Below are 27260 nucleotides of genomic sequence, written 5' to 3' on the forward strand. Positions count from 1 at the left end.
TTTTATTTTGAAACCCAAAATCAGGAAGCAGCTGTCTTGGACTCCCGCTAGCTTAGCTACCGCTTCCTCCTCCTCCTCCTCCTCCCCCACCATCTCCTCCTCCTCCTCCTACTTCTCAGTGCAGCTTGGAGAGCGAGCGAGCAAGAGTGGCGGCGGTGGATGAGTCGACGGCACGAAAACCTTTCTCCTACCCTTCAAAAAGCACCTAAAAAGCAGCCGAGGAAGGCCGTACCGGAGCCCGCGTCAGTTGGGTGATGACATTTGCGCACCATGGACTACGATAGAGAGGCGGTTTAGCGTGAACGGCTGACGGTTGCTGGACGATTTCGTAAACTGGGCTCGTTTTGGAACATCTGTATAGCAAAATGTGGCCATCCGCTCTCCTTCCTCCGGGCTCGACTTAGACGCTCGATTTAGACGTTTGCACGCTCCCCATTTCGTCTCAAAATCCAGCTAATCCCCCCCTCTCGCTCCCTGGGGAGCAGTGAAGTCATCCGAGAGGGAAAAACGGGGTTTAATCATCTCCGTAGCGACAAGGAAAATCCGCTTTCTCTCCCCTCCCTCCCTCACTCGGACTCGCCCTGCCCCCCCCCCCGCACAACCCGCGTTTACATGCTGTGTTCCCTCTAAGTGCTCTCTCCTCGACACCCCCTGTCCCCCCTTCCCCTTCCCCACCTTCGAGCCACCCAACTGGCCATTATCTGCCGTCGAGGATGCCGGATCAGATCTCAGTAACCGAGTTCCTCTCGGAGACGACCGAGGATTACAATTCGCCCACCACGTCCAGCTTCACCACCCGGCTGCAGAGCTGCAGGAACACCGTCAGCGTCCTGGAGGAGGTGAGGACACTGCCAGCAGCACCACACGATGCATCCATGCATGCATGCAAGGAAAAAAAAAGCTTTTACACTTTGAGCTGAGGGCACCTGTAGGCTATTTCAATGCATTTGCTTCATCGCAATGAAACAGAAACGGGCCCTTTCTTTCTTGTGACAACATGAATGCCCCGAGCTCTCTGGCTTTCTATCTGAAGGTGAACTTGTGTGTCCTTCTGCTGCTTTTCTTGTTGTCACATCAGAGCGAGCACTCTAAAGAGACGGCTTAGGCAACTGGGATGGAGGATGTGGCGGTTACGTAAGCGTGCAGCTTCAGTGCACATCGCTGCCAGGCCAGGCCTCAGGGCTCGGCGTCGTCCGTTTTGTGGTCAAACTGTGTCCGTTCTTGCCGTCACAGACAAAATACAAATGCTCATTTCCTTCATGTTGACAGCATCCTTAATCCTGATGTTTTAATTTGGATGGTTTTCATCTTAAGGGAACGACTGGATAAAATGAGACTAAATGTACCCAGTTTGAAGTGGCCATTTGAAGGCATTTTTTTTAGAAATCTTGTCACAAATTCACAAATTATCGTAATTCACGAGTCGGGAATGATGAATAATTGCAAATGCAGTTACCACAATTTAAGTTCCACAAGATCTCTAAATGACTAATTGATTATCTAAATCATTGTTGATTAATTTGAAAATCTATTAGCTGTTGCCCCTAAAAAAAAGACAAATAAATATTAAAACTATAATGCTAGCCAAACAGAGGTCTTGTGAATTTTTTTTGTGACTTTCAAAATCTCATTTCCCAGCAAGTAGCTAGCTAGCACCTACTTCAAATTGTTGATGCTGCGGCTACACGCCAAAGAAAAAGCAAAATGCGCGAGCCAAACGATGAACGATGACAGCAGCATACCTTGTTTGTGATGTTGTTGATGCTGTGTCATTTTCTATCACATCCTGGTTGAGTAATCAGGTCAGGCAGGCCAGTTCCCAACCACTCCACTCCCCGTGTTTCCCACCTCAGGACTCCTGTCGTGGCATCCCGATAAAATGGTGCATTAAACTTGGGAAACACACACACACACACACACACACACACACACACACACACACACTTAGTCTTGGCTCCAATGTCTAAACGTGACCTCATTTCCAAATGTAAAACACGAAACTCGTTGCCGACCTGAGTGCCTCCAGCCTCCCAGGCGTTTGCTGCAGTCCCTTCGAAGAATATTTTCAGCTTTGGTCAGAATAAATGCAATTTCAGTCTCTGTTGTTGCTATGGGAAACAATGCTAAGTGAATTCATCAAATTCAAGCCACCCTGAAGCTTTTCACTCACGCTCTAGTCAATGTTTTAAAGGGCAACTACACCCAAAAATGTTTCAAGAAATGGTAGGTTGTATGCACCAACACTAATCCAAACACGATGGTCCTCTGATTAATATTGCCTTTGATGAATCAACACATCACAATATTCCCCTTCCCAAGTCGTCAAATTCCCCGCATCATTTCATCTCCTGGCCAGTGTTGGCTGACATGGAATCATGTAGCACCTATCAGAGGAAGGGGAGCGAAGCATCAAAAGTGTTGTACATGAATTTTCGGTGGAGAGAAAAATCTGCCCTAAAAAAATCCAGATGGGCTCACTAGTAGTAAATTGTCGAGGCTGATACTTTCTTGGGATAAGTGTCGCAAAACGTGCTCGTCTTGCATCTTTTGGAAAAAGTGTCAGTCCGCCTGTCCGCTGGCGGTGGTAATGAGGAAAAAGGTGGTGTGGTGAATCACCTCCCTGACGCAAACGAAAAACATCTGTAGGGAGGGGAGCAGCGGCCAAGTCCTCCAGTAGCTGCGATGGAATTTTTGTTCTTGGTTGCAGAGATCACATGACGGGGAAGACCATTCAACTGTTTGACATTCACACTCATTTTTTGTTGTTGTTGTGTTGACAAAATAAATGATGCAAAGGTAGAGTGTGAATATTTCAGGAGCGAAACCCGAGGCTGAAAGCTGACCACAGGCTGACTCATGGTTATTTTCATTGCTATTCATTATTGATTGGTCACCGCAATCTGCTGAAGGATCAGGATGTGCTAATGGTATGCTAATGTTAGCTTCCATCTTGCTACCAATCTGACTACAGAAATTCAACTTTTTGACAGACTGTCATTTTTGGCAAATCTTGCCAGTAGCCAGAGTGCCGGAAAATTGCGCCTTTATGCTACAAAACAATGTGGATTTGTCAAGTGGGCTTTCAAGATGTTTGACCGCTACAGACAGGCATTAATGTTGAAATGCCAAGCTAATCATGGTAGCGTCGAGTACAGTGAGGGACAAGACGAGACAAGCTCAAATGTGTTCGTGTGCTTTTTTTCCGAGTGCAGCGTCAGAACGCTCCACAGGCAAGTCTTGACCCACTTTTGCTTTTTATCCCCCGTGTACAAAGCAAAGCCCTGCAGATGATGCTGTGTGGTCAGGAAGGAGTCGAGGCAAAATGGTGGGCAACTTGTTTTTCCCCATTCATTTTTACGCATTCATGTAATGGCACTACTTTTAGTCATAGGCAACAAGGGAAGCCCTCCTTTGATGCGGTGTGACGTGGGCCGCACCGGTAATAATGTTGACTTTTCACAGTCTTCCCATTCAAGCGTGACTGGGCTTGACCCTTTTAGTTTTGTTTTTTTTTTCATTCTTTCACAACAGCTTTTTCAATGGGAGCTGCTACTGAAAAGGATTTAGCGCTGAATGAGGAGTTTTGTTCCGAGTCACTGTGTTTTTCGTTTCCCCAGAAAGAGTCCTTGCCTGATGGTTAAACACAAACAACAAAAATACATTGCGCAAAATATCCACGTTTGTCACAGTTTTATCTATCTTTGTCCAAACAATGCTGTCATTTGAAAAGGGAAGCTATTGATTCAATTCAATTCATCAATAGTTTGTTTACAGTTTCTTTACAGGAAAGTGAAGCATTAGTAGCCCATCTTTTTTATCGAACGGGAAGGCCTCAATCGCTTGTCTTTTTCCGAAAGAGCAAAATTAATAGATCCGCCTCGCTAGCTAGTGCGGCTAAATTTTGCAATTAAACCAGTAATCATCGCCTCCATGGCGACGAATAAGATCCACTTCTGATAAGCATCATTCTCACAAAGGGATTAGGAGGAAAACCAGGAATCATGTTAATTGCTAAGCTAAACTAAGATTTATACAAAATAATTTAAAACTGAAATTAAGAGCTTGGGTGGTCCGAGTACACTTTTCACCAACGTCTTGCTGGAACCGCTTTGAAGCAGAGCATATCCAACTTCTGAGGTCTGCACAATCAAACACTTGAAAAATGCTCCTCAAATTATGTCACTGATTAGCAAATCTGCTCTGTCAAGAATAAAAAAAGTATTTACTGATACATTACTGGGAAAGGCCCTCATTCATCTACTGTGCGTTGTGGCCATGTGTCATCATAAACACAGCCAAAGCGATGTTGATGTCGTCTACCGGAAAGCCCTCGGGACGGCCAATGGTCATGTGCTGTCACGTGTGGCGATGTCCCGTCCATCCAAACAATGCAGGCATAGTTCTCTGCTACACTACCAACTTGTACGAAGCAACCATGCGGACGCGATCGTTACAAATATAAAAAAATATAAATAGATATCTATGATGCTCTTGGCTTACATGTTCACGCAATATTCTTTTTCCACTTATGAGCTAATTCTATGTGTGTGGACGACAAAAAGAAGAAGGATGCTAGCACTTTGTGCTGCATGCTTGTGCACAGCGCCATACAACTACGGCAAGGGAACTTGGAATAACCTTTCCCAGGTTAAAATTGTGTTGTATTCCATGTTATAAGTTCTGTATTAATAGCACACATTTTGGCATTGACAAAAAAATAAACTTTATGAAAAGCAGTTGTGAAATGAGCAAGTTGCAATTTATATTCAATGCCCATGCATTGCCGAGCTCAGGTTATGACCAGTCACGACACAACTATATTTAGAGTTTGGTCATTTTGCCACGAAATTTCGACTAAAAATGACAGTACAGTTGCTCGGGGCTAAGATAATAACTCATCATGTCTCAGTTTCAGAGAACAGGTGAGCTGTGATTGGTCATTACCTGAGCCTTGGGCAACTCTGATGTCATTTTCAGTTGACAGAAAGTGGGAAAATGGCCGCCCCCTGAAATTGCGAAAAGCTTGTTGATTTTCCTGCTTAACGCATATTCCACAAGAGAATAATGTGTTTAGACTAGCGGAGGCGGATAGAACATATTATTGTCAAGAACATTTTTGACTTGACTCCCTGTTGAAAAATGGGTTCATCTCAGCCACAGCCGAACAGTACGCCTTGTTGAAGAGCATCCTTGCTTTCGTGCGCGCGTGTAGGAGTGAGAAGGCTCACATCCAGACAGATGCCAACACTGACCCACTCTTTCTCACTTTAATCTGGCCAAGAGCACAGTGGGGGGATCACTGGGTGCCAACGGGTCAGAAGGGGGCGGTGGGGCAGTCCGCCGGCGCCTAACAGCCCCCGGTGATATACGCAGTGCAGCTGTGGTGACGGTTTGCCAGCAGCTGTGACACGCTGGCCGATTATCAGATTTCGGCCTCGGACGGAAAACGAGCGGCTTTGTTTTTTCAAATTAATTGGTATTTATTTTTAAATAATTCTGATATTTCCAATTTTGTTGAGTACTCATCCCAGAATTATGAATGGAATAACTTCCTTTGAGACTGAACGGATGCTTCCCTTACAGGTCCTGTTTAGAAAACGACATGACTGAAACCATCTTTTCATTTTGCTCCGTGGTTTCCAGAATCGCATGTTGCTTAAGTTGCAAATGTAAAGATGCGGCCACCATCTTGTCTTCATCTTCCTCCTTGTCCTCCTCCCTGACAATATGAGCGGCTCTAACGCTAACGCTGGCCTCAAGTGCAAGCCTGCAGGTCCAGCAGATGATGCTTCGCTCTGACGGGCCGGCTGCCCTGCTGTAGCCTGGGGGATAAACATTACTTGCGTCTCTCTTTTGCTGCTAGTTGTTGAAGGTGCTTGGCCTCGGCACACGCGTGGGTGCGAGCATACAGCAAAGACTCGAACGGCGTCCAAATTTGAAAGCAAGCTTGGCTGGGAACTTCCACCCACATGCGCGATATGAGCGTAGGCACACTTGATTATTTTTGAATGAGTTTTATGACATTATTATTATTACTTTTGTGTTGGTGTGAGCGGTTGAAGTTTGGATATTCAGTATGCCGACTGACTGGATTAATTATCAGTGTCGCCCTTGAGTTTTTTTACTTTTGTGGTTTTGTTGCATTTCCCGCCATTCCTCCCACCATTTCTCCCGTTGTAACAGAACAATCTAACAGCTGCTGTTACATGAGTAACGGCTTCCTGACAGGTGCAAAACCAACCAACAAACAAAAAAAAAAAAAATAGCATTTGTTATCCCGTGCTTCACCTTGTGTGGGTGTGATGGGGAAAACATGGCTCGGTGAAAAGATGCAAGCGTCACAAGCCAAACCGCAGATGGCTTCTGCTTAAAACAAGCAATTAGAATCCTGGAATGCACCCAAGATGTTTTCGCCCTGTGAGTGTTTGTGCCGTCTGACCTCAGCAGCTCCATGCTCTTATTTTCCCCATTCCACGGACTGTGTCAAGCACTGTGTTGAGAGAGAGAGAGAGAGAGAGAGAGAGAGAGAGAGAGAGAGAGAGAGAGAGAGAGAGAGAGAGAGAGAGAGAGAGAGATGCGTTTTTGCTTCCTGCCAATGGAAACGCTTCCCCACCCTTCCTGCTTGAGTCATCCAGTCACAGAGACTCCACGGCTAAACCGACGAATGGGCTGAATCAGTTTTCAGACTTTACTTAAGTCTTGCTGTTGAGTAGCAACGTGTTAGCTCCTACTTTGAGATGCGAATCCTGCGATGAAAAAGCTATTTATGCTTGAAGGATATAAACACGAAAACAAAACGTGGCTCGCGAGATACTGGTCTGAACCGTAATATCACGGCATGGCGGAAAGATCGCAGCGCTGACGATGACCTGATGGAAAATGGATACGATCACAGTCCATTTAATTTCTGTGGAATCTTACATAATAATAATAATAATAATACATTTCATTTATAAGCGCCTTTCAAAACACTCAAGGACACTTTACAATCAAAACAAGAACAATAACTGTTTATCACACTAATTCCTAATTTGTGGGTTAACATTTCGGGATCTGGGCTTAGAGATCCTCGTTTTAGAGGTAAAGTTGCCAGTTCTTGGTAAAAGCTGTCAGTTCCAGGCTAAATTCTTAATTCTGGGCAAAAGTTCCTCGTTTCTACAGTTAAAATGTGTCCTCAAATCACTTCCTGATTTGTCTTTTCAACTCTTCAACGGCGCCAAATTCTCACGAAATGGCCTCATGATGTCTCATCTTGCTTTTAGCAGAAGCAGATGTCGTTGGCATTCAAAGTAACGGCCGAGCGAGATGTGTTTTTATCCCGGCTTACGGGGGAAGTCCTTTCTTCTCTGTGCCCTTTCCTGTTTTCCACTGCTTCATGGCTATAATTAGAATATTCGCGCTTCTCCAAACTTGTGTGCCGGGATACTCAAAAACTTGAAAACAGTCGAGGTCTTGACGACAAAGGGGGGGAAAAAACCCCCAGCTGGCCTTGTTGGCCGCCGCATCCTCCAGCAAACTCTGCGCTAAAGAATTTTGTGCCAGCGTGTGAGGTGACCATGTCCCGTCTCCATGGCAATGTCCAGATGAAGGAATTGGTCGAAAAAGCACCAGATCGACACAACACCTTGATGTTGAGCGTTTGGTGTCATTTTGACAGAGCGTGGGCAACCCGTGTGGGACACAGACTAGCCTGACCGCTTCATGATTCCTGTCAAAGGACGGCTGCATGGGAAACGCTCGGCCTGCTGAGGGGGGATAAGGCCTGATGCAGGAAGCGTGAAGCGGAGACGACCTCGCCATCGTTTGTGCCCACTCAGGGTTTCCTGTGACTCTGACCTCCTTGCCATGGACCGCAGTGGTCCATTTTCAGCAGTTACTGCTTGCTGAGTTAAGCAAGGCCTGGAACCGAATCTGTGTGTGTGATATTTTGTGTTGAGACAATCGGAGCACACCCCACACAAGACGACCAAACCTGTTAAATGCCTTCTTTTTGGATCTTCACGTGTTAGGCATGTCACAGACATACTTTTTTTTTTTTAAGATTTGAAAAATCATTACATGTATGTGTGACAGCGGAATTTCACACAAAGTTCACAGCTCTGTTAAAGTCCCGCCTACAATTTCCGTTTGTGGTGAGGGGAACTGAACCAGGAAATGTGGTTTTGTCATCCCTCCTAGGTAGGTCTCTTTAGGACCATCTTATCTATTGCTCCTACTCGACAGACCTCCATTTAAAATCCTTCTGGCACCGTCAGGTTGACACACATAAATGGACTTCCCTCAAGGGACAAAAAAAGCATGCGGACTACTTTACTTCTTTGCTGCTCAGTAAGTCGTCGTAGATGGGTCATCGTCATCACTGCTTCCACTCATCTTCGAATCTTCCTGTCAGTTGCAAAAAATCCTTCAGACGATGTTCAGAGAGAGAGAGAGGGAGAGAGCGAGGGTCAAGTTTTGGACAGTGTGCTGTCAAGACATTGGTGCCTCATGGTTTCTCTTACCGTTACATCTGAGCACAAATACTCACATTACAACTAAAAAGACTATAAAGACACAGTTTTAACTGATGTGTCTGCGTCATTTAACATTAACAATGCTTGATTATGGGGTCATGCTGTCGAGGTGCACTTATGTAGCCCATAGAGGCATTTCAAATATTTGAAGCGGCTCTTGCTGCATTGCAACGTGACTGCAAACCACAACAATAAACACGTGGGTCGATTTTTTGAATCAGGGAAGTTTTGCCGCTTACATTTTTACGCCGAATAATCTCAGCCTGGCTCACCCGCTCGGCCGTGCGGGTTGCGCGTTAATGAAATTGTCGAGCGCTCCGAGGGTTTTTCAATTCCCTTTCAGGGGGAAATTGATTTGGCAAGTCAATTGAGTTACAAGATAGAATTCAGTTCAAACGTCAAGCCGCCACTGTGCCGCCTAAGCATTTGGTGTTATATCATCCCTGGGGGGGGTCTGTACCCGCCACCGTCCGGCCTGACAGATGAGGGCTAAACAGTGTGGGTCGGCGGAAAGAGCAAAGGAAAGGGCCCCTGCGGCGACAAAATACCGCTGAGATAATTGCGGACGAGCCATGTAAAAACGTCCAGGGAAGGCCATGGGTGGCTTCATGATGTTGTTTAGTCCAATTAGCCTGCTTGTGTGTGTGTGTGTGTGCGTGTGCGTGTGCGCGCTTTGCTCTTAACTGAACCTTGGTGTCTCCCCACTTTGCTGATGTTTGTCATTACTTACGAGTTGCCGTGGCTGTGACCTGTTGGCACCTTTGCCATGCATTATATGCACAGGAAACAGAGCAAATTACATTTGAAATCTTCCGGAAATGCCGTCCGCAGAGTAATGAGTCTCCTCATTGTTGTGGCCGTGTTCTCATTGATTGATTGAGAATGTGAATGGCGGCAATGCGGAAACTATGAGTTATTTGTTGCACTATGATAACCATTTATCCTCCCTTTTCCTCAGGCGCTTGACCAGGACCGAACCTCTCTGCAGAAGGTGAAGAAATCCGTCAAAGCCATCTACAATTCAGGACAAGGTAAGACCAAGTTCAAGCTGTCTTGTCCAACTAAAACTCTGTGTAATGTTGAATTGTTGTTATTTCGTAGAGGTGTAGCAGTCTTCCCTTGATATATTGCGGTTCAGTCATTGCAGATTTTTTTTTTTTAAACCAAGCTGTGATTTTTGGACTTACCGTTTCACCTCTTAGTAATGTCAAATCCAGCCATGAAATCACTCTAATTAAACAATTTTTTCGGTCTCCATTGTCTTCTGTAGGACAGGTGGCATTTTGTGTATTTATCCAGGCGCTCAACACCTGAGTTTCTTTTGCTCATCACCACAACATGAATCCCAAGTAATTTTCCCCTCTGGACATTTCCTCCTGTCGCTCCATCCTTCCTAAATTGGCAGTTCCAGATGTCGAAAGTTTACTTTAAAACTCACGAATGCAGGAAAAACTATGAAAAGTGAAACATTTGGAAGACAGCTGTGCTACATTCAGGTTACTCGGAGGCGCTTTAGTCACCGGGTCATGATATTTACTTACATCCTCATTTCAGTTTCACAACAAGCCACGAATATGAGTTTTTTTGGGGTTTTTTTTAGCTTTCAGGTGATTAAATGTAATAACAAAACTTAAGTTACTTTCACTATTTGTTTCCGTGCCGCTACCAGCTAGAAAGTGACTCCGCAGCTACTTAAAGACCAGACATGAAGAAATGCCCATGTCAGCATATTGACTGAAGAGTTAATTTGTTTCTGCAATCAAAGAAACAAGATAATATGGGTGCCCAATGTGTTAGATGGGTGCCCAATGTGTTAGCGTGTTAGCTTTAGCCTTTGGCCATAGAATCGAGAATGGCCAGAAAGCTACACTAATACTTGCAGAGTCCGCAAATGACTCAGACACGACGGAAACTAACACATTTGTTGATTGGCTATCCAGGGAGTCAGAACCCAAAAATATGAACATTTGTTGCCAGTGTGTCTCCAATAGTTAGCATTTATCTTGTTGCTAAGTAGCTAGCACTGGATAGATTAGAACATCTTGTGAAACTATGCGAAATTAGCATAGGTTTTGAAGATGATTCGAAGGGTTCGGAACACTAACCAGTGCCATTGCCACGAACCAGAAAATGACTCCACAACTAAGGGGATCAAACAGAAACAAACATCGATGTTTGTTTATCAACTGTCCATACAGGCCAGTGACAAAAACAGACCAAACTAAACCTCTCTGGTCATCAAGCTAATGCTAATCCTTAGCCACAGATGCCAGGAAACGCTGAATGTTGTTTTCCCTTTCTGTCTGACAGATCATGTCCAAAATGAGGAAAACTATGCTCAAGCTCTGGACAAATTTGGCAGCAACTTCATCAGCCGGGACAACCCTGATTTGGGCACTGCCTTTGTCAAATTCTCCTCACTTACCAAGGAGCTATCAGCCCTCCTGAAGAACCTGGTGAGTCCAAAATCTTATGCGTGCCAGCCAAAATGCTGCGGGGATATGTGTTTCCTCTGGCCCACTGGCGGTTAAAGTGAGGGGAGAGATTATATTGGTTGTCACTTGCGTAATTGGTTTATGTGTGTGGATTAGGATTAAGCGAGGTTCCGGGTTTGCTTTGTGGCAGGGAAGGTCAGAACATTAACAAGGTATTTAAAAAGTCAAGTTTCTAGGCATGTGTGTCATGAGTAAACCCCGCCACCCCCTTCAAAAACAGTAACATATTTTCACGACCATATGGCGCACTGTATTTAAAGGCGCAGTGTCAGTTACGGGTGCTATTTCTGTATTTAACACATAGACAAGACACACTGCATTATTAGACGCAGGCAGTGTAAAATGTACGCTTGTTTAAAAAATACGGAAGCATGCATTGCACACTAGCGTATGTTTTTAAAAAGGCATGCCACAGATGGCTTGTTGACGAATGAACGATAGCCGGTGCCGGTTGTTCCGCAGGCTCGACATAAGGAATTTATAGATGAGCTGTATATTCAGTGTACATTTTCAGTGGGGGGTTTTCTTCCCCCCCTCATGGTCTTCCAGGATTTCCGGAAGGCAGCCAGTTAAAGATTTTTTTAAAAGGCATGGCTTTTAAGAAGCACATTAGTGCCCATTAAGTGTTGTTTACGTCCTTGATTGCTGCTCAACGTTTGTGTACGTGTGTGTGTGTGTGTGTGTGTGTGTGTGTGTGTGTGTGTGTGTGTGTGTGTGTGTGTGTGTGTGTGTGTGTGTGTGTGTGGGCTGGGGGGGCCGTAGTCGTGCTGTAAACAACATTGCTGGGCCGAATGGTTAGAGCCGCTGAGCAATGCTCGTCTTTGCTTTTGCTCACTCAACCTCACCTGGTGTCTATTTATTGGTTACATATTTTTTGAATGTATTTATTTATTTATTTTACCCCAGTCTGAGCTCATCAGAGTGGCTTTACTCACTGTGAAGCAAGGCAGTGCTAAGTACATGGTGCTGCTTTCGGAAGACAATCAGTAACAGAGACACTTTATGGACGGGCATGTGCGATATTGTACGTCTGTATTCATACTTGTACTCGTCTTCATAAGCGCGATCGCATACTACAACACCTGATACCACGATACCACTCTGTCATCTGCTCAACTATTCTGACCTCCAAACGTGTGCCTCCCTTTGTTTTTCATCCTTAGCTGCAGAGCCTGAGCCACAATGTAATCTTCACCCTGGACTCGCTACTCAAAGGAGACTTGAAAGGTGTCAAAGGGGTAAGGTGTCGCTCTCTTTCGCACTCTCATTTCTGTCGGCCACGACTCAGGAGCGGCTGAGCGGAAAGCGAGCGGACACCGCGTCAGCACATCCCGCCATACGCCTCCCAACCGCTGCGCATGTGCATACTCGGCGGGGACAGTGTGAACAGACCACAGGGGGCTAAAGGGGGAGTCAAAGCGGCTGTTTAAATGACTGCACTGGAAAGCTGGCTCAAGTAAACACCGCGTCTGTGTTGTGATGGAAGAAATGGGTCATGAACTCTGCCGTTGATGATGATGATGACGATGGCGGCGGGGCGGGGCCGCTCCGAGCAAGCAAAGCGCCTGACAGGCCGCTGGTGTCGGTCCAAAAGTCTACAAATAACTCGCTGGTTGAAGCGCGCTGACACTTGTCCTGTCCTCTGTTGTGTCTGCGCAGGACATCAAGAAGCCCTTTGACAAGGCCTGGAAGGACTACGAGGCCAAGTTGTAAGTCGGCCTCTTGCCCTTTGTGCGTGTCTTTGTGTGATGTGGCCAATAGAAAATCTGGTCCAAACAAAAAGCTTCCAGTTGGAGTATAATGGTCAAACTTGACGATTTGTCAACACATTTTGGTTGGTCGCTTTTGGTTTGCTCAGCGACTTGGGGAAGCCCTTCTCATGTACCACGGCACAACAGTTTTGGCGGTTACGCTTATGTCAACCTTGACCAAACCAGCCCCGATTTCTCCCTAAATTACCGTCGTGTAGAAGTACGGCTCGTATCATGTTGCGCACGTACAGTATATCCGCATCGGTCAAAGCCTGCCACGTTTTTTTGTCATGCAGCACCAAAATCGAGAAGGAAAAGCGGGAGCACGCCAAGCAGCACGGGATGATCCGCACTGAGATCACCGGAGCCGAGATTGCTGAGGAGATGGAAAAGGAGCGTCGGCTCTTCCAGCTGCAGATGTGCGAGGTAGGTCATTAAAAAAAAAAAAAAAAAGCTCTCCAAATTCCTTCTCACAGAATGGCATTTTCCATGTGGGCCCACGCCTCGCTTGAGATTTTGTCGACTGCAATTGCATAACGCAAAAGTGGCTCCTGCGCCGGCGCTGCTGTTGGCCGTGTGAATTATTCACTGCAGAAAAGAAAAAGCTGAGCTGCCCTGCCGCTCCTCCCTGCCCACATGTTCCACGCAGTCTTTGCCTCGTTTCCTCCCTCACGCTGCCAACTGTGGCCACTCCAAAAGTGCAAAATAGAGATGATCAAGCGGAAAAAGACCACCTGTGAGATATTGTCGATCACCACAACTTGACACTCTCAGTCCGACGAGGTGAGATGGGGTCTGCTAGGCACAATCTATCTCAAGATACCTGCGTATAATTGGCCCGTTGGGGCAAATGCCCTCATAAATGACCTGAAATCCCCCCAAAATGTCTTCTTGGAACCAAAATGGCCAGCTTTCAATTCAGGTTTGCGCCTGGGTGCTTGGAGATTTTGTTTGCGCCCCGTTCGGCTAGACATGTCTCCCATCAGTTTGATGGGGTCTGCTAGGCAAAATCTATCTCAAGATGCCTGCGTATAATTGGCCCGTTGGGGCAAATGGCCTCATAAATGACCTGAAATCCCCCCAAAATGTCTACTTGGAACCAAAATGGCCAGCTTTCAATTCAGGTTTGCGCCTGGGTGCTTGGAGATTTTGTTTGCGCCCCGTTCGGCTTGACATGTCTCCCATCAGTTTCATGTCAGCCAACAAACTGGTGTCAGGAGCTGATTCATTTATTTATTTGTTTGTTTGTTTTACAACTTTCCCCGTCTTTATTTAACTTCCAAGGCCTCGTTTTTCATGCCCAGTTATTTGCCGGAAATGGCAAATATTGGGACTGGTTTTGAATCAGAGCATCGAGTGTCTGTTTAGTGTCGCATGCAAAGGGCCGTCTGTGGCACATTCATTAAATTAACCTCGTTTGTGGCTGTCACTTGCGTTCCCTTGGTGGTTGCACCAACAACCCGCAAGCCACGGGTCACGTTACTCAATCAGCAGATTAATCTCACACTCTCACCCCCTCGGTCAGCGCCGCGATATCTGTCGCCATTCCCTCGCTGGGGAGTCTTTCCAATTGCGGGATTAGCTCAGATTATCTGTCCTGCTTTTATTTAATGACAACGCCGTCTGGCGAGATTTGGGAATTTGGGGCTTTTATTTTGAAAAATGGGGAAAAGGGTGCGGATTGAAAAATGAGACTAATGTGGGAGCGTGTGTGGTTTTTGTGTGTTTGCGTTGCAGTACCTGATCAAAGTGAATGAGATCAAGACCAAGAAAGGCGTGGACCTCCTGCAGAACCTCATTAAGTATTACCACGCGCAGTGCAAGTAAGCAAGCAAGCCGCTTTCCCTGGTTTTATGGGAATAATGTTGAGCTGCCAAATAAGGAATCGATCGGGTATGTTGCGGCAGCTGTGAGGTCTCCCCGGCGATGCAATGACAAATCATCTCTTTGCGTTTCTACGTCTGGTGGTGATGCTACGCAGGTGTATGGAATGGGACGCCGGTCCCCATCAATGAATCCGTTTTGTATCATATTTTTTATTTTGCAGGATTATACATATTGCAGATTATAATGTTGTGTAAATATATCTCATTCTAATTAAAAAAAAAAAAAAAAAAACTTTGCCCATGACGTAAAACTATGTGCGGCCCATGTCAACGTTGTAGAATTTTCACATTATGAAACAACACCAAATAATGGCACTGTACGCGAAATCTCAAATGTAAATGAAAGCGGGCCGTCTGTTGCAGTTTCTTCCAAGACGGCTTGAAGACGGCCGACAAGTTGAAGCAGTACATTGAGAAATTGGCGGCTGACCTCTACAACGTAAGTCGTCTCCTTTTGCCTTTTCTCATGGTCACGCTTGCTTGCAAGGTTTTTTTTTTTCCCCCCCTGTGTTTGAACCACACTTCCAATTCCTGCATCCAGATCAAACAAACCCAGGATGAGGAGAAGAAGCAGCTGACTGCCCTGCGCGACCTCATCAAGTCCTCCCTCCAGCTGGACCAGAAGGAGGTAACACGCACGCACGCACACATTTACAACCCATTTTCGCAGGCACAACACACGCTGAACAACGACTTGATTCAGTTGATTGCTTTTAGTTCAGCAGTCGGGTTCAATCGTACAGTCAACCCTCGCTGCAGCACCATCACAAGTCTGCGTCGACGCAGTTGCGCCCCTGCAGCGTTTCATTGATGATCATTATATTTTGAAAAAAATAATTTTCTCACCCCCTGTATGTATGGGTCAGGTCCTCCTTTAGCATCAGGTGAGAAAAAAAATACCTGAAGTTGTGCCTGCTCGCTCGCTAGAAAGCAGATTTTGGAGGCAGCCCTTTTCATGGGTTTTTCCTGTGTTGCAATTTTGTGTTGCCCGCTTTAAATATAGAATCACATTCTGTGCCACAACATGCCTGGCAGCAGAGAGCTCTACTGCAGGCGATGCAGTGTAATGAAGAGCAAGAAGAAAAGCAAAGTTGCACTGCTTAGCTGCAGTAAAAGTTATCCATCCGACATGGCGGAGAAAAGAGATGCCTGTGAGCATTGTACTGTGTTCTCTTTGTAAGTCTTGCCGCTCTCTGTGTGATAAAGGTGCAGTTGTGTGAAGATGTAAAAGGACGAGCTATCATCCCTTTGGCATGATTGGTTCGCATCAGGCCAGCAGACCGAAATATGATGTGGTTTAGTGAAACACTTCGGTCTTTCAATAAAGTACAATGTTGAATTCTCCTGTTTTAATGGTTAACTTGCACTGCCTGTGGCAACTGCAAGCAACAAACAAAACTGTGAGCGAGTCCTCATTTCGGTTTCTCAGAATGATGTATGATATTCTCCCATGCAATTTTTTTTTTTTTTTTTACAAAATGTCTTTTCATTTAGTTGGCATGTGTTGGAAACGCGCCATAGCCATATTGCACATTTTCACCAATTGTGGGGCAATAATCGGGTGCATTCTTGTGCATGTCACACCATGCATTGTGACCACATCCACTCACACTGTAGCCTCCCTTGGCAATTAGCCCCCCCACGCTGCAGGCTATAATTGAGAACCGTGCGACACCCAACATAACCACACGTGCGACATCTGAGCCAGGATGTTTCACACCTTTCCCGTCTGTCTCCTTCCCCTCCTCACTACCTTCTTCTGCTTGTCTGGAATCAAGTCTAGAAGAGTAAGTGCTGCTGCTGCTGCATGTGGAGCATGCTGCCATTTTGTCTGTGCCGCGTGACTTTCAGGAGTGCGCCGCAGCCCACGCAGCATGCTAGCGGCCACGCGGATGGGGAGCGGGGATGCTGAGAGTCAAACATTGTAACGTGGGGGAAAAAAAAAAAGAATGCTAAGTGTGAACAGCAAGTAATTGCGTTGTCATTTCACATCGGTTTTCAATGACGTTCATGAACAAAATTTGCATCTTTTGGCTGAAGCACACTTTCTTCAACAACTTTATTTCTTTATCTTTAACGTCACCATTTTCCTTCTTCAGCTTCTAATATATTTCTAAATAATTTAAATTGATCTCATCGAAATAATTTCTCCTCTTTGATGTCGATATTCAAGTTTTACTACGAGTGGTATGAGTCGTAACTCTCAGCATTCTTGCCACACTTTCTCAGTGAGTGAGTGAGTGAGTTTATATTTTGCTGCATGTTTGTGCGGCCTGTCGCTGTGGCGCGGTGCAGGTTTCATTTTGCCGTTTGTGCGCCTTTTAGGACTCGCAGAGTAAGCAAGGTGGCTACAGCATGCACCAGCTGCAGGGCAACAAGGAATTTGGCAGCGAGAAAAAAGGCTACCTGCTGAAGAAGAGCGACGGGTAAGGCCGGCGCCGGGCCCCGCACGGACCGCTCGCTTTCCTCTCCAGCCCACTCGGGCTTTACGCACAAGACAACCAATTGCACTGGCGCCTCCGGGTATCAGTGGCTCGACTCATATCAACCATCCGTCAGATGATTTTGTTTTGCTTTGACTTTCAATCGGCACTCCCCACTCAAGTTTACTACAAAGCTAAACAGACTAGATTTTAAACAATGACATCATTCTGCCCTACCAGAGTCTATTTAGATGAATGCTAACATATTTTGAAAATGCCGTTGATGCATCGTGTGCTAAAAGGAGAAATCTTGAAGCAACAAATATTCCAACACAAACTGGAGCAACGCATTTAGACAGATCCCGGAGGCTAATGCAGGCACGGAACATTGAATGAGATTGCAGCATAAATCATGATGCACAAACTGTTTAATTCTTGACATTCTGTTCCATTACTGTGTTGTGACTCCATGATTTTTTTAAAAGACAGAGTGCAATTTTTTCCTCCATTCTTTTCAATGGGGGAAGATGATTGGAGTGTTTCAAATTGCGAGCGTGATCACGGAGCGAATCCAGCCCGTATCTGAAGGCGCCGCAGTATATAATTGTTTTGCGACATTTTAGTTTGGTGCTGTGCTTTGTGATTTTTTTTTTTCCCACCGCATTTGTTCAAACGTCTGCCGCGTCCCAGGAAAGGTTGAGCAAACTCAAAGCTCCGGCTGTCTCTTTTGCACCCATCGTAGGCTGAGAAAGGTGTGGCAGCGCAGGCAGTGCTCGGTGAAGGGGGGCATCCTCACCATCTCTCATGCCACAGTGAGTGCACACACACAGACACACACACACACACACACACACACAGACACACAGAGGGCCTCCCTGACCCCCTCTACCCCCCTCCTCCCTCTTTTCCCCTCCTCACGTGCAAGCGTGCATTCTGGTGGAATTGACATAGATTGGTTGCCATGGCAACTATGTCCCTCCTCCCTCCGCCTGCTGTTCCAGGGTGACTCATCCGTGGATGTGCGTGCGTGTATGCGCGCTATAGCGGCAGCAGTGCACGCTTGTGCAGCAGCAACCGAGTTGGGGAAAGGGTAGCTTTTTCTTGAACATGGGACATGCACAATGAGAAAAAAAATCTGGATGACGATGACGAGCCGGATGGATATAACGCCCGTGGTCGCGTCCAAGGCGCTGACATCATGGCTGTGTGCTGGAAGTAGCTCGCCAGACTTCGGGGCAATGTGAACTGACTTTTTTTTTTTTCTTCCCCCATCTCGAGCACGCTTCAGTTCACTTATTCAACCGCTTCTTTGGGCTGAACTATCCAAGTCACTCCACTTTTCATGAAAGCAGAGCTATGATGCATTTGCTGTTATAGCTGTCAGCGGTTGCCAGGTGTCTTCATAACATGTCTGGGGCAGACTATGGTCAACATTAGAATTGTGACAAAAATATCTGAAAATAATACAAAATTCCCTCTGAGGGATCACAATGAGTATAGTAAATACCCTGCAAATATTAAATGAAAATTACACAAATATTGCATTTTAATGAAGTCCAAACAACAGGCCTTTGTTTGTCAAAATAAGCAATATGCCAAAAGAATTGAAACTAATACAAAATATTTGGGGAGGGGAAACTTAATATTTGATGGAAAATACACATGACAGAAATAAATAACAAAGCCAGTAGCGGCAGTACATCATTTTCACTGGTAGAGGCAGCACTTCTTCGCCTATAATGTGTGCATGTGGCAAACGCCCAAATGATTGCCAGTGAGTGATGGTATTTTGCAACACTAATCGGGCCCGTGTTTTCCTTGCAGTCCAACAGGCAGCCGGTGAAGCTCAACCTCCTCACCTGCCAGGTCAAACCCAGCGCCGAGGACAGGAAGTGTTTTGATCTCATTTCCCGTGAGTATACGCGGACATGAAACGCGTCGTCACGCCTGTTACCACTGACGATTTGTGTACACCCCCCCCCGCAGATAACCGCACGTATCATTTCCAAGCTGAGGATGAGCAAGAGTTTGTCATGTGAGTACAATTCATCAATCAATCAGAGGTTGGACTGGCGACATGACAAGATTTCCCCAAAATGAAAGTGTTAAAATTAGCAAGAATTAGCAATAAGGCAACATTTCCCCAAATTGGTCCTTGCTTCAAATTGATGAAAATGCTTCACAGGAGAACGCAGAGTGTGGCAGCTGATTGCCAACACATCATGTGAAACGCCGTAGGTGGTTCCGGGCCGGGCTTGATGGTGTTCCACTGAGATTGGCGCCTGTACTGCTAGCGTTCCCTCGCCGTCGCGCACATTGTCAGCGGTGGCGTCTTCCGCAGCGTGCCTGATGAAATATTCAGTGTTCCCCAGCAGCACTCAGCCCTCCCAGTCACTCAATTAGCAGTGCCTTGTCAGTAGAGGCTTTTTTTTTTTTTTGCACGCAAGCACATCTCTTGTGGTGTTTGCGAGCAGATTGTGCCATGTCGGGAACTGCGGGATGCCACGTTTGAAATGCAGGCGTGGTATTTCCCATCTGTCCTGCAGTAGAACCCATGTGTGCCCATGTGTCTTTTGTGTGTCTTAACCTCGTTTGCGCAAGAGCAATTATTCAGACTGCACGCAGATTTTGGCTTAATGATGAGAATAGAAATGAGTTCCACTGGCCACAAGATTAGGTACACTCCTCGAGGCATTTAGGACCACGTTGTGAAGTTGATCTCCAATTTAACTTGAAATGGAATTAAAAAGTCTTGAATCGAGCTGTAGCAAGCCTGTGATTACGCAGGCCACAAATGGTAGCTCTGACGAATTTCCGACCTCCTGTTTTGACATGAATGAAAGTGTCATTTTCCAACCTACCCAGCAAGGAGAACAACGAGCACACATGAATTGAACCTTCATCAAAGAATCAGACTGTTGATCAATAAAATGTTCTTTTTTTATTCTTCTTCTTTTTCATATAATGCAAAAATATCAGTTGGGTGTGAATCAGTTCCAATATGTAACACGGCAGGAAACTGGCAACAATGTTGGTCAGTGCATTCCAACCAAATATTTGCAAAAGCCTGATTCCACACAATGAGAACACCGGGGAACACAATTTTTGTTGAGTTCTGACCACGACAGCGCCTTGTTTCGCTGCACAGCTGGATCTCGGTGCTGACCAACAGCAAGGAGGAGGCCCTGAACATGGCCTTCCGCGGCGAGCAAAGCAGTGGCGGCGAGGACGGCCTAGAGGACCTCACCAAAGCCATCATCGAGGATGTGCTGCGCATGCCGGGCAACGAGCTGTGCTGCGACTGTGGCGCGGCAGGTAGGGCCCAGAGACACCACCTCCTAAGCATTTCTAGGCTTTTTGCTCCTCGTTGTTACATCACGCTGTTACATAAGTCACACAAGCAGCTGGGAGAGGCCTGCACGCATGCTAAGTCGCATTGTCTTCATTTTTATTGTAATCCGTCACCGCTATTAAGTGCAGTTGGAATGAGAGGCAGTCAAATTATTCACCCTCCGTGCATGGCTTTCATCAGCCAGGCAGCAGCCTTTCAACATGCGCAACGTGCGACCGTTGCCTCACATCTGGACTACCCTGCCTCTGTGCTAGTGTGACTCAGTACTTTCAGTTTCTTTTTTTGGGGAGGGGGAAGGTCTCTGACGTTCGCACCGTCCGCCCTCCCTCTCTATCCATCTTTCTCGCACGCTCTGCATGCACGCCGCAAGATGAGCACAAAAGCGCTGAGCTGCCCTTTTCAATTGTCCCACATTGCATCAATTCATCAGCCGGCGCTGCCATTAAGTCAGTCACTGCAGTCGAAAAGCGGCCCCCCCAAAAAAGGTTTAAAAATAAGGACAAGACAGCTAGATGATAAAAGATGCTACAACGGTAGTCATGTGGATGAATACCACTTGCAAGTCAATGGATGGATTCCATGTTGGCTCTGTGTGCTCAACTGTCAATGAGGACAATGAAAATAGACATTAGCATACAAGAAACAAGAGCATTCCCCCAGTAGCCAGCAAGGAAATCAGTCTTAGGAAAAATAGTTCCACAAATGTCTGTGCGAAACTCCCTCGGTCTTTGGGCATCGCCGCGGCGACCGTCAAGCGCAGTTGAAGCCTCGGACGCACGATGACGCCGCCCCTTTTGTGCTGACATGTGTCTGTCGCCGGCTCGTAGATCCCAAATGGCTGTCCACCAACCTGGGCATCCTGACATGCATCGAGTGCTCCGGCATCCACCGAGAAATGGGCGTGCACATCTCCCGCATCCAGTCCATGGAGCTCGACAAACTGGGCACCTCAGAACTCTTGGTAGGTCCATACATCCGACCGAGGAGGCAACACAGGGACACGTTAAAAAGTCCAACCACCACAATTACCTGTATACTGATCTTGTGATCTCATTTGTTACGTCAACAGGAAACTACGTGACATTGTACAGTTCACTGTCCATGTATTTATTTGTATTTGCTTGGACTCTGCTGTCTGTCTTCAGCATTGAAAAGACTTTCTTTTTCTTTTTTAGCTGGCCAAGAACATCGGGAACAGTAGTTTCAATGAGATCATGGAGGGCAACCTGCCGTCCCCCTCGCCCAAGCCCGGCCCCTCCAGCGACATGTGAGTACACGCGCCAGCAGGAAGGCAAACACCGTCGCCGTTCCGTCAATGTTCTTGTCAACGTACTTGTCAACCCCTTGTCAGGACGGTGAGGAAGGAGTTCATCAACGCCAAGTATGTGGACCACAAGTACGCCCGCAAGACGTGCTCGTCGGCGGCAGCCAAGATGATGGACCTGTACGAGGCGGTGCGCGCCCGTGACCTGCTGGCCCTGGTCCAGGTCTACGCCGAGGGCGTGGAGCTCATGGAGCCGCTGCCTGAGGCCGGCCCGGTCAGTCAATCAAATCGCCTGCCATCGCCGGATGTGCTACTTGATTGAGTTTTCAAACGCATGCAAGTCTTTGGAAAATAGTTCAAACGTTTCTTTGGCCTGATGTCATCCAGCTTATTTCAAGTGAAATTTATGGCCTCGTGTCAACTTGGCTGCTGTATCTGCCTGGCCGGTAGGCAGGTGTCTATTATTTTAGTTTTAGGAGCCATTTTGTTCATGGCGGACAGCTTGTTGTTCAAAAGCGATGCGGAGTCAGTGACTGGATGCAGACAGGCTGACCGCCTGCTGCTGTGTTTGTCGCCTCCTGCAGGAAGTGGGAGAGACGGCGCTGCACTACTCAGTCCGGACAGCTGACCACACCTCGCTGCACCTAGTGGACTTCCTGGTGCAAAACAGGTAAATGCACATACATTCATATGTATACAGTTTTTTCTTATTTGTCCAGCAAAAACACGTGGAGAGCACTCAGCAATTAAAGTCTTACTTGAAATTGATCTCTTTTCGGCTGTCACATTTGGGGGAAAAATGCTGGTGCTGCTATGTCCCAAAATGCCCATTATCGGTTGGAGTGATGATAAGTCTGTTCCTAGTTTTTGACCAATTACCATTGTGTGGACTCTGGAAGTCTTCTAGACTGGCTGAGTGAGTGATTATATGTTTTTGCCTTGTAGCGGTAATCTGGACAAGCAGACGGAATGGGGCAACACGGCCCTCCATTACTGCTGCATGTACGAGAAGCCCGAGTGCCTCAAGCTGCTCCTCAGGGGCAAACCGGCCACCGATATCAGTGAGTCGCACCCGCCCCAGCCAAGCGCCAGCTCGTGTGTAGCCTTGCGTATCTAACTGTCGACCGCCATGTGCCCCCTCAGCCAATCAGAACGGGGAGACGGCGCTGGATGTTGCCAGGCGACTGAGGAACGCACCGTGCGAGGAGGCGGTGAGAGTTTGCACATTGCCATGGACGCCCTTGCAAAAGCGTTTTCACTTGTTTCACTTGTGGGGATTGGGGGTGGGGGCGTCACTTCCTCGATGGCGGGCTAGATTTGACTGTAAATGGAAATACTTCAATGAAAAAAACCCCCAAAAGTTCTCCATTTCAATCAATTTGTCCAAATGGAGGCCTATCCACACAGTGATGATTTGTGAAGGTGCGAATCCAAATGAGGCTTGTTGGGCCTTGCTTGGCCGAGGTCTGGCTGCCTTTGAGTGAGCGTTTCTGTTTTGCTTGTCAGCTGGTGCAAGCGGCTGAGGGGAAATTCAACCCTCACATCCACGTGGAGTACGAGTGGAGCCTTCGACTGGAGGAGATGGACGAGAGCGACGATGATCTGGATGACAAGGTGCCTGGTCGCCATTTGTTTTCCGTCCGGCGGCGAGCGTCTGTGACACCGTCTCGCGTATCGTCCCGCAGCCCAGTCCCATCAAGAAGGACCGGTCGCCGCGGCCACAGAGCTTCTGCCACTCATCCAGCCTGTCGCCGCACGACAAGCTCTCGCTGCCAGGCTTCATCAGCCAGCGCGACAAGCAGCAGCGGCTGTCCTACAGCGCCTTCACCAACCAGATGTACAGCGCCTCCACCGACCTCACGTCCTCGCCCGTGGCCGACGGCCCGCCGCTGCCGCCCAGGAACCAGGGCAAAGGTTCGCATCACCGCCACGGCCGCCGGCGCTCATTTCAGTCACTCGCGTTTTTTCTTTTTTCTCCCTGACGCATAAATATGAAGCAAAAGCTTCTCATTTGTACCGTGACGAACACCTTTAATGCATATATGCACTTGTGTTCACAATAAGAGCAGTGGGTTGACCGGTTGCAGGTGTAACCGACTTGAGAACCAGAGAGTGTCATTTGGGATGAAAAACAAGCAATTGTGAAGAATGAATCCGCAAGTTTCCGAAGTGGTAGATGAAAATATCAGGTTGTGTTCATTACAATGGAAAGTTTATGGACGCAAAAGCCAGAACGTTTTGTGGTTAAAAATAATAATAATAATAATAACTAAAAAAAACAACAAGCAATTGATGAAGAAAGAAAACCACCCGCATACTAAAAGTAAGATTTAATCTCAGACAAAAATAACATAACAATTTTCGGCTGTTCAAATTTAGAATTTTATTGGGAAATCAGGGCACTAAATAACAGTACTATTTTTTGTAAATACAATAATATTGTATATTTTAAAAATAAGCCCAGAAAAATATAATGCTGAATTTAGAAAAAAAATTATTGTCCCAAAAATACTTTTTTGCAGTTCAAATGTCTGCGATAATAGATGCATTCAAGAGCACTCGTGCTCAAGAATAAAACTCAAACTGAAAATAAATATCATTTTATCCTGAGCAATTTTTGTTGTTAATTTGACATTTTTAAGCATTTCACTGTGTGCAAATTCAATCACATTGGAGTCAAATGGTCGCTGAGTGTTTTTTTTTTTTTTTTTCGTCTCAGCCAACTAAAAGGCAAAGTGATTGAAACAAGTATGGCCGTTTATTTGGAGTGTCAAATAAGTGTAGCAGCAGCAAGCTGCCGAGTGTCTCTACTTTGTTTTGTGGGGCGCGTGTGTGGAGCAGCAGCAGCAGCTCCTTTCTCTCGCTTTTGACTCCAAAAACCAAAAAGATGCAAAGTTGCTCTCCCACGCGCCTCCTCCTCATCTCGCTCTCTTTTTTTCTTTGTCTTCTTTTCCCCCTCCTTTTTGATTCTTTCAGCTCCACACTTGGCATTCCTCGGCTCTCATTCGCACTACGCCACACTGGCTGGCACTCGACCATACATCCGTGAATATCCTCATTTGACTTCCACCCGCTCACCCTCGCCACCCCCCGGCCGCTGTTTGGCCACGTTTGCGGCTCACTGAACAAAAAATGCCAGCGGTGATGATCAAATTGGGTTGTTTTCTTGAGCTGTAAACGTGAGCCGCAGCTGGTCGCTCTCGCTGGCTGAGCTCTCTGGTCGCCGCTTTCTTCCCACTTAACCACGACAACGTCAATTCAAATCAAACATTGAGATGTGCAAACAATACATTTCCATGTGCAGTGCAAGTCCTACAAGCTCAAACACAAGTTTTACCCGCATCAAAATGTCGCCTCGATTTGTCGCACATTGCCGCCAGGACAAACGAGTGGCCCGCCTTGGGAATCATCAACACATGAACCATCGTCAACTTGAGAAAGGCGCGCGCAGTATGGTAGCAGTGAACTCAACTCAGCTGATTTGACAACCAGCAGCAGTTTGCCAAATATGAAACATTTCTTCCAAAAGATGCGTGAAGCTGTTGAATGCCACTCCCAGCTCAGGTTTGCACTTAAATTCAACAGAAGACAAAGACAATCTCACCTTGACTAGTTAAAAGACACAAACTTATGTTGGCTTGAGCACGGTCCACTAGCTTAATGCTACCATAAATGGGAAATGTCATTGACATGCTAACAGTTAGCGTCAATAGTCATGTTTTGACAACAGATATTTGAAGGTGAAAACATTGCGTCAAAGTGCTCCTTTGGGTGTCCTCAGGAAGTGACGCGACGCTTGCGATCTATCCGCTCGGACAAAGCTGATCTCTTCCCCGTTTCTCTCCTCCTCTCGCTCATGATCTTCATCTCCTCCTTGAACTTGTGAAGTGGTGGTGGGCGGGGGACCTCCGAGATGTACTGGTGCTGACGTCTTGTGTGTATTATCGCTCCTCCAGCTGCTCCGGCCGCCGCCGCCGCCTCGCCTGCACTCACGGCGGGAGGCAGCGCCACCCTGTCCAAGAAGAGGCCGCCGCCCCCGCCGCCCAGCCACAAACGCACCCTGTCCGACCCGCCCGGCCCGCTCTGTCACATCAGAGGGGGCCTGTCCGGGGAGGAGACACAAGCACACGGTATCCAGTCGGACCTCACATTAACACCGTGCCCGAACAAATACGCTTTGTTCCCCGCTCGCGACATAGAACACCTCAAATTGGCTTTTTCTCTTGAAATGAATGGAAACGACAAAAAAAAAAAAAAGAGCTCCCCATAGGACTGCGCTTTGTAAAAACAGACAGTAATAACAACAATTGTCCATCTGTACAGTATTTTCAGAATTTGTCATTCTATCGATGAATTGATTGTGTGTTAAAAACAAAACACGGCGCAGCACCCACTCAAAGTAGAATGTCAAAATGATAATGCTGACGACACCAGACTGTGGAACGTGAGCGGCCGCTATAGCGCCCATTAAGCGTCTCGGGCGCACGGAAAGCTCAGCCAGATGACCACTCCCCTCTCCCTCCATCCCATGATTCTATTTTGTCATCCCAGCACCTTGAGCGCTTTGAAGTTTGTGTGAGCCGAAGAGCAACCGTGCGGCGTGCGTAACGTGTGTGTCGTGTGTTTGTGGCCGCGCTTGGCGACGCTTTAGGAAGCGACTCCACGCCGCCTCCCGTCAACAAGATGTCACCCGTCTCCAACAAGTTTGAAGGCATCCCTCAGCAGCAGAGGTAAGACGGGCCCTCTCAGGATTACGGACGCCCTCCAGAAAAGTTCGCCTTTTCAAATCGATTGTTGGGTCAAATGAGAGTTTGAAGACAATCAAAGAGACTCAAGTCAGAGTTAAGGTTTGAAAACCGGTTGTAAGACTTGGCTTCAGAGTTAATGTTTCCTATGTGGGTTGGGTTGCTAACGAGGGTTAGGGCATCAAGCTGAGTGTTTGGGTTTCAAATTTGGGTTTGGTGTACCTAATTAAATGTCCAATGTGTGAGGGTTGCTGATTCTTTGACTGTCATTTTTCCAAAAAACAACGACAACAAAATCCTTGCAGTACGACTTCGAGCAACACAAAGTCCACACTTGGTCCAAGGGTTCTTCCCAAACTACCTCAGAAAGGTGTGCTTTATATTTATCATTATTATTACAGTTATATTCTAATTACTAGCAGGTGTATTATTGAGCATGCGTTTGTTTCCAGTGGCGTTGCGTAAGATCGAAACCATCCACCACCCCTCCTTGGACAAAGCAGGCCTCCCCCCCGAGGTCTTCCAGAAGTCCCCGCCGGGGACGGACACCCCACAAAAGGCTGCGGCCCCAGAGCGGCCGCAGCCTGCCGACCCGCCGCCCAAGCCGCAGCCAGTAGAGCTGCCGCCCAAGCCCGGGGAACTCCCGCCCAAGCCGCAGCTCTCCGACCTGCCGCCCAAGCCGCAGCTGGCCGACTTACCGCCCAAGCCGCAGCTCAAGGACCTGCCGCCCAAGCCCCACCTGGCCGACGTGCCGCCCAGACTGGGGTCGGCCGAGGCGGTCCCTCGTCCGCTGGGGGACACGCTGGCCAGGCCCCAGACGCAGCCGCCCCC

At 47.1% G+C, this 27260-nt stretch overlaps 2 protein-coding genes across 2 annotated transcripts; both read left to right on the forward strand.

The window, feature by feature from the left end:
- The first annotated feature begins 72 nt into the window (after window positions 1-72).
- asap1b (ArfGAP with SH3 domain, ankyrin repeat and PH domain 1b) lies at window positions 73-26045 on the forward strand. The gene is made up of 25 exons (XM_019879887.1): window positions 73-839; window positions 9472-9544; window positions 10824-10969; window positions 12172-12246; window positions 12668-12717; window positions 13056-13185; window positions 14497-14582; window positions 15009-15084; window positions 15187-15273; window positions 16424-16432; window positions 16971-17071; window positions 17811-17880; window positions 18893-18980; window positions 19055-19103; window positions 20217-20383; window positions 21248-21381; window positions 21596-21687; window positions 21772-21958; window positions 22269-22354; window positions 22630-22745; window positions 22828-22895; window positions 23191-23298; window positions 23370-23598; window positions 24661-24729; window positions 25641-26045. The coding sequence occupies exons 1-25, from the start codon at window positions 714-716 to the stop codon at window positions 25952-25954; spliced, it is 2736 nt and encodes a 911-aa protein (XP_019735446.1). The 5' UTR covers window positions 73-713; the 3' UTR covers window positions 25955-26045.
- A 129-nt stretch (window positions 26046-26174) lies between these two features.
- Window positions 26175-27258, forward strand: LOC109521812 (arf-GAP with SH3 domain, ANK repeat and PH domain-containing protein 1-like; the record flags this gene model as incomplete). The annotated part of the gene is made up of 3 exons (XM_019879866.1): window positions 26175-26414; window positions 26735-26799; window positions 26882-27258. Coding segments are annotated over exons 1-3 (489 nt in total), but the record flags the coding sequence as incomplete, so codon positions are not given.
- Window positions 27259-27260: the final 2 nt, after the last annotated feature.

Source organism: Hippocampus comes, unplaced genomic scaffold (assembly GCF_001891065.2).
Source record: "Hippocampus comes isolate QL1 unplaced genomic scaffold, H_comes_QL1_v1.1 scaffold446, whole genome shotgun sequence".
NCBI classification, from domain to species: Eukaryota; Metazoa; Chordata; class Actinopteri; order Syngnathiformes; family Syngnathidae; genus Hippocampus; species Hippocampus comes.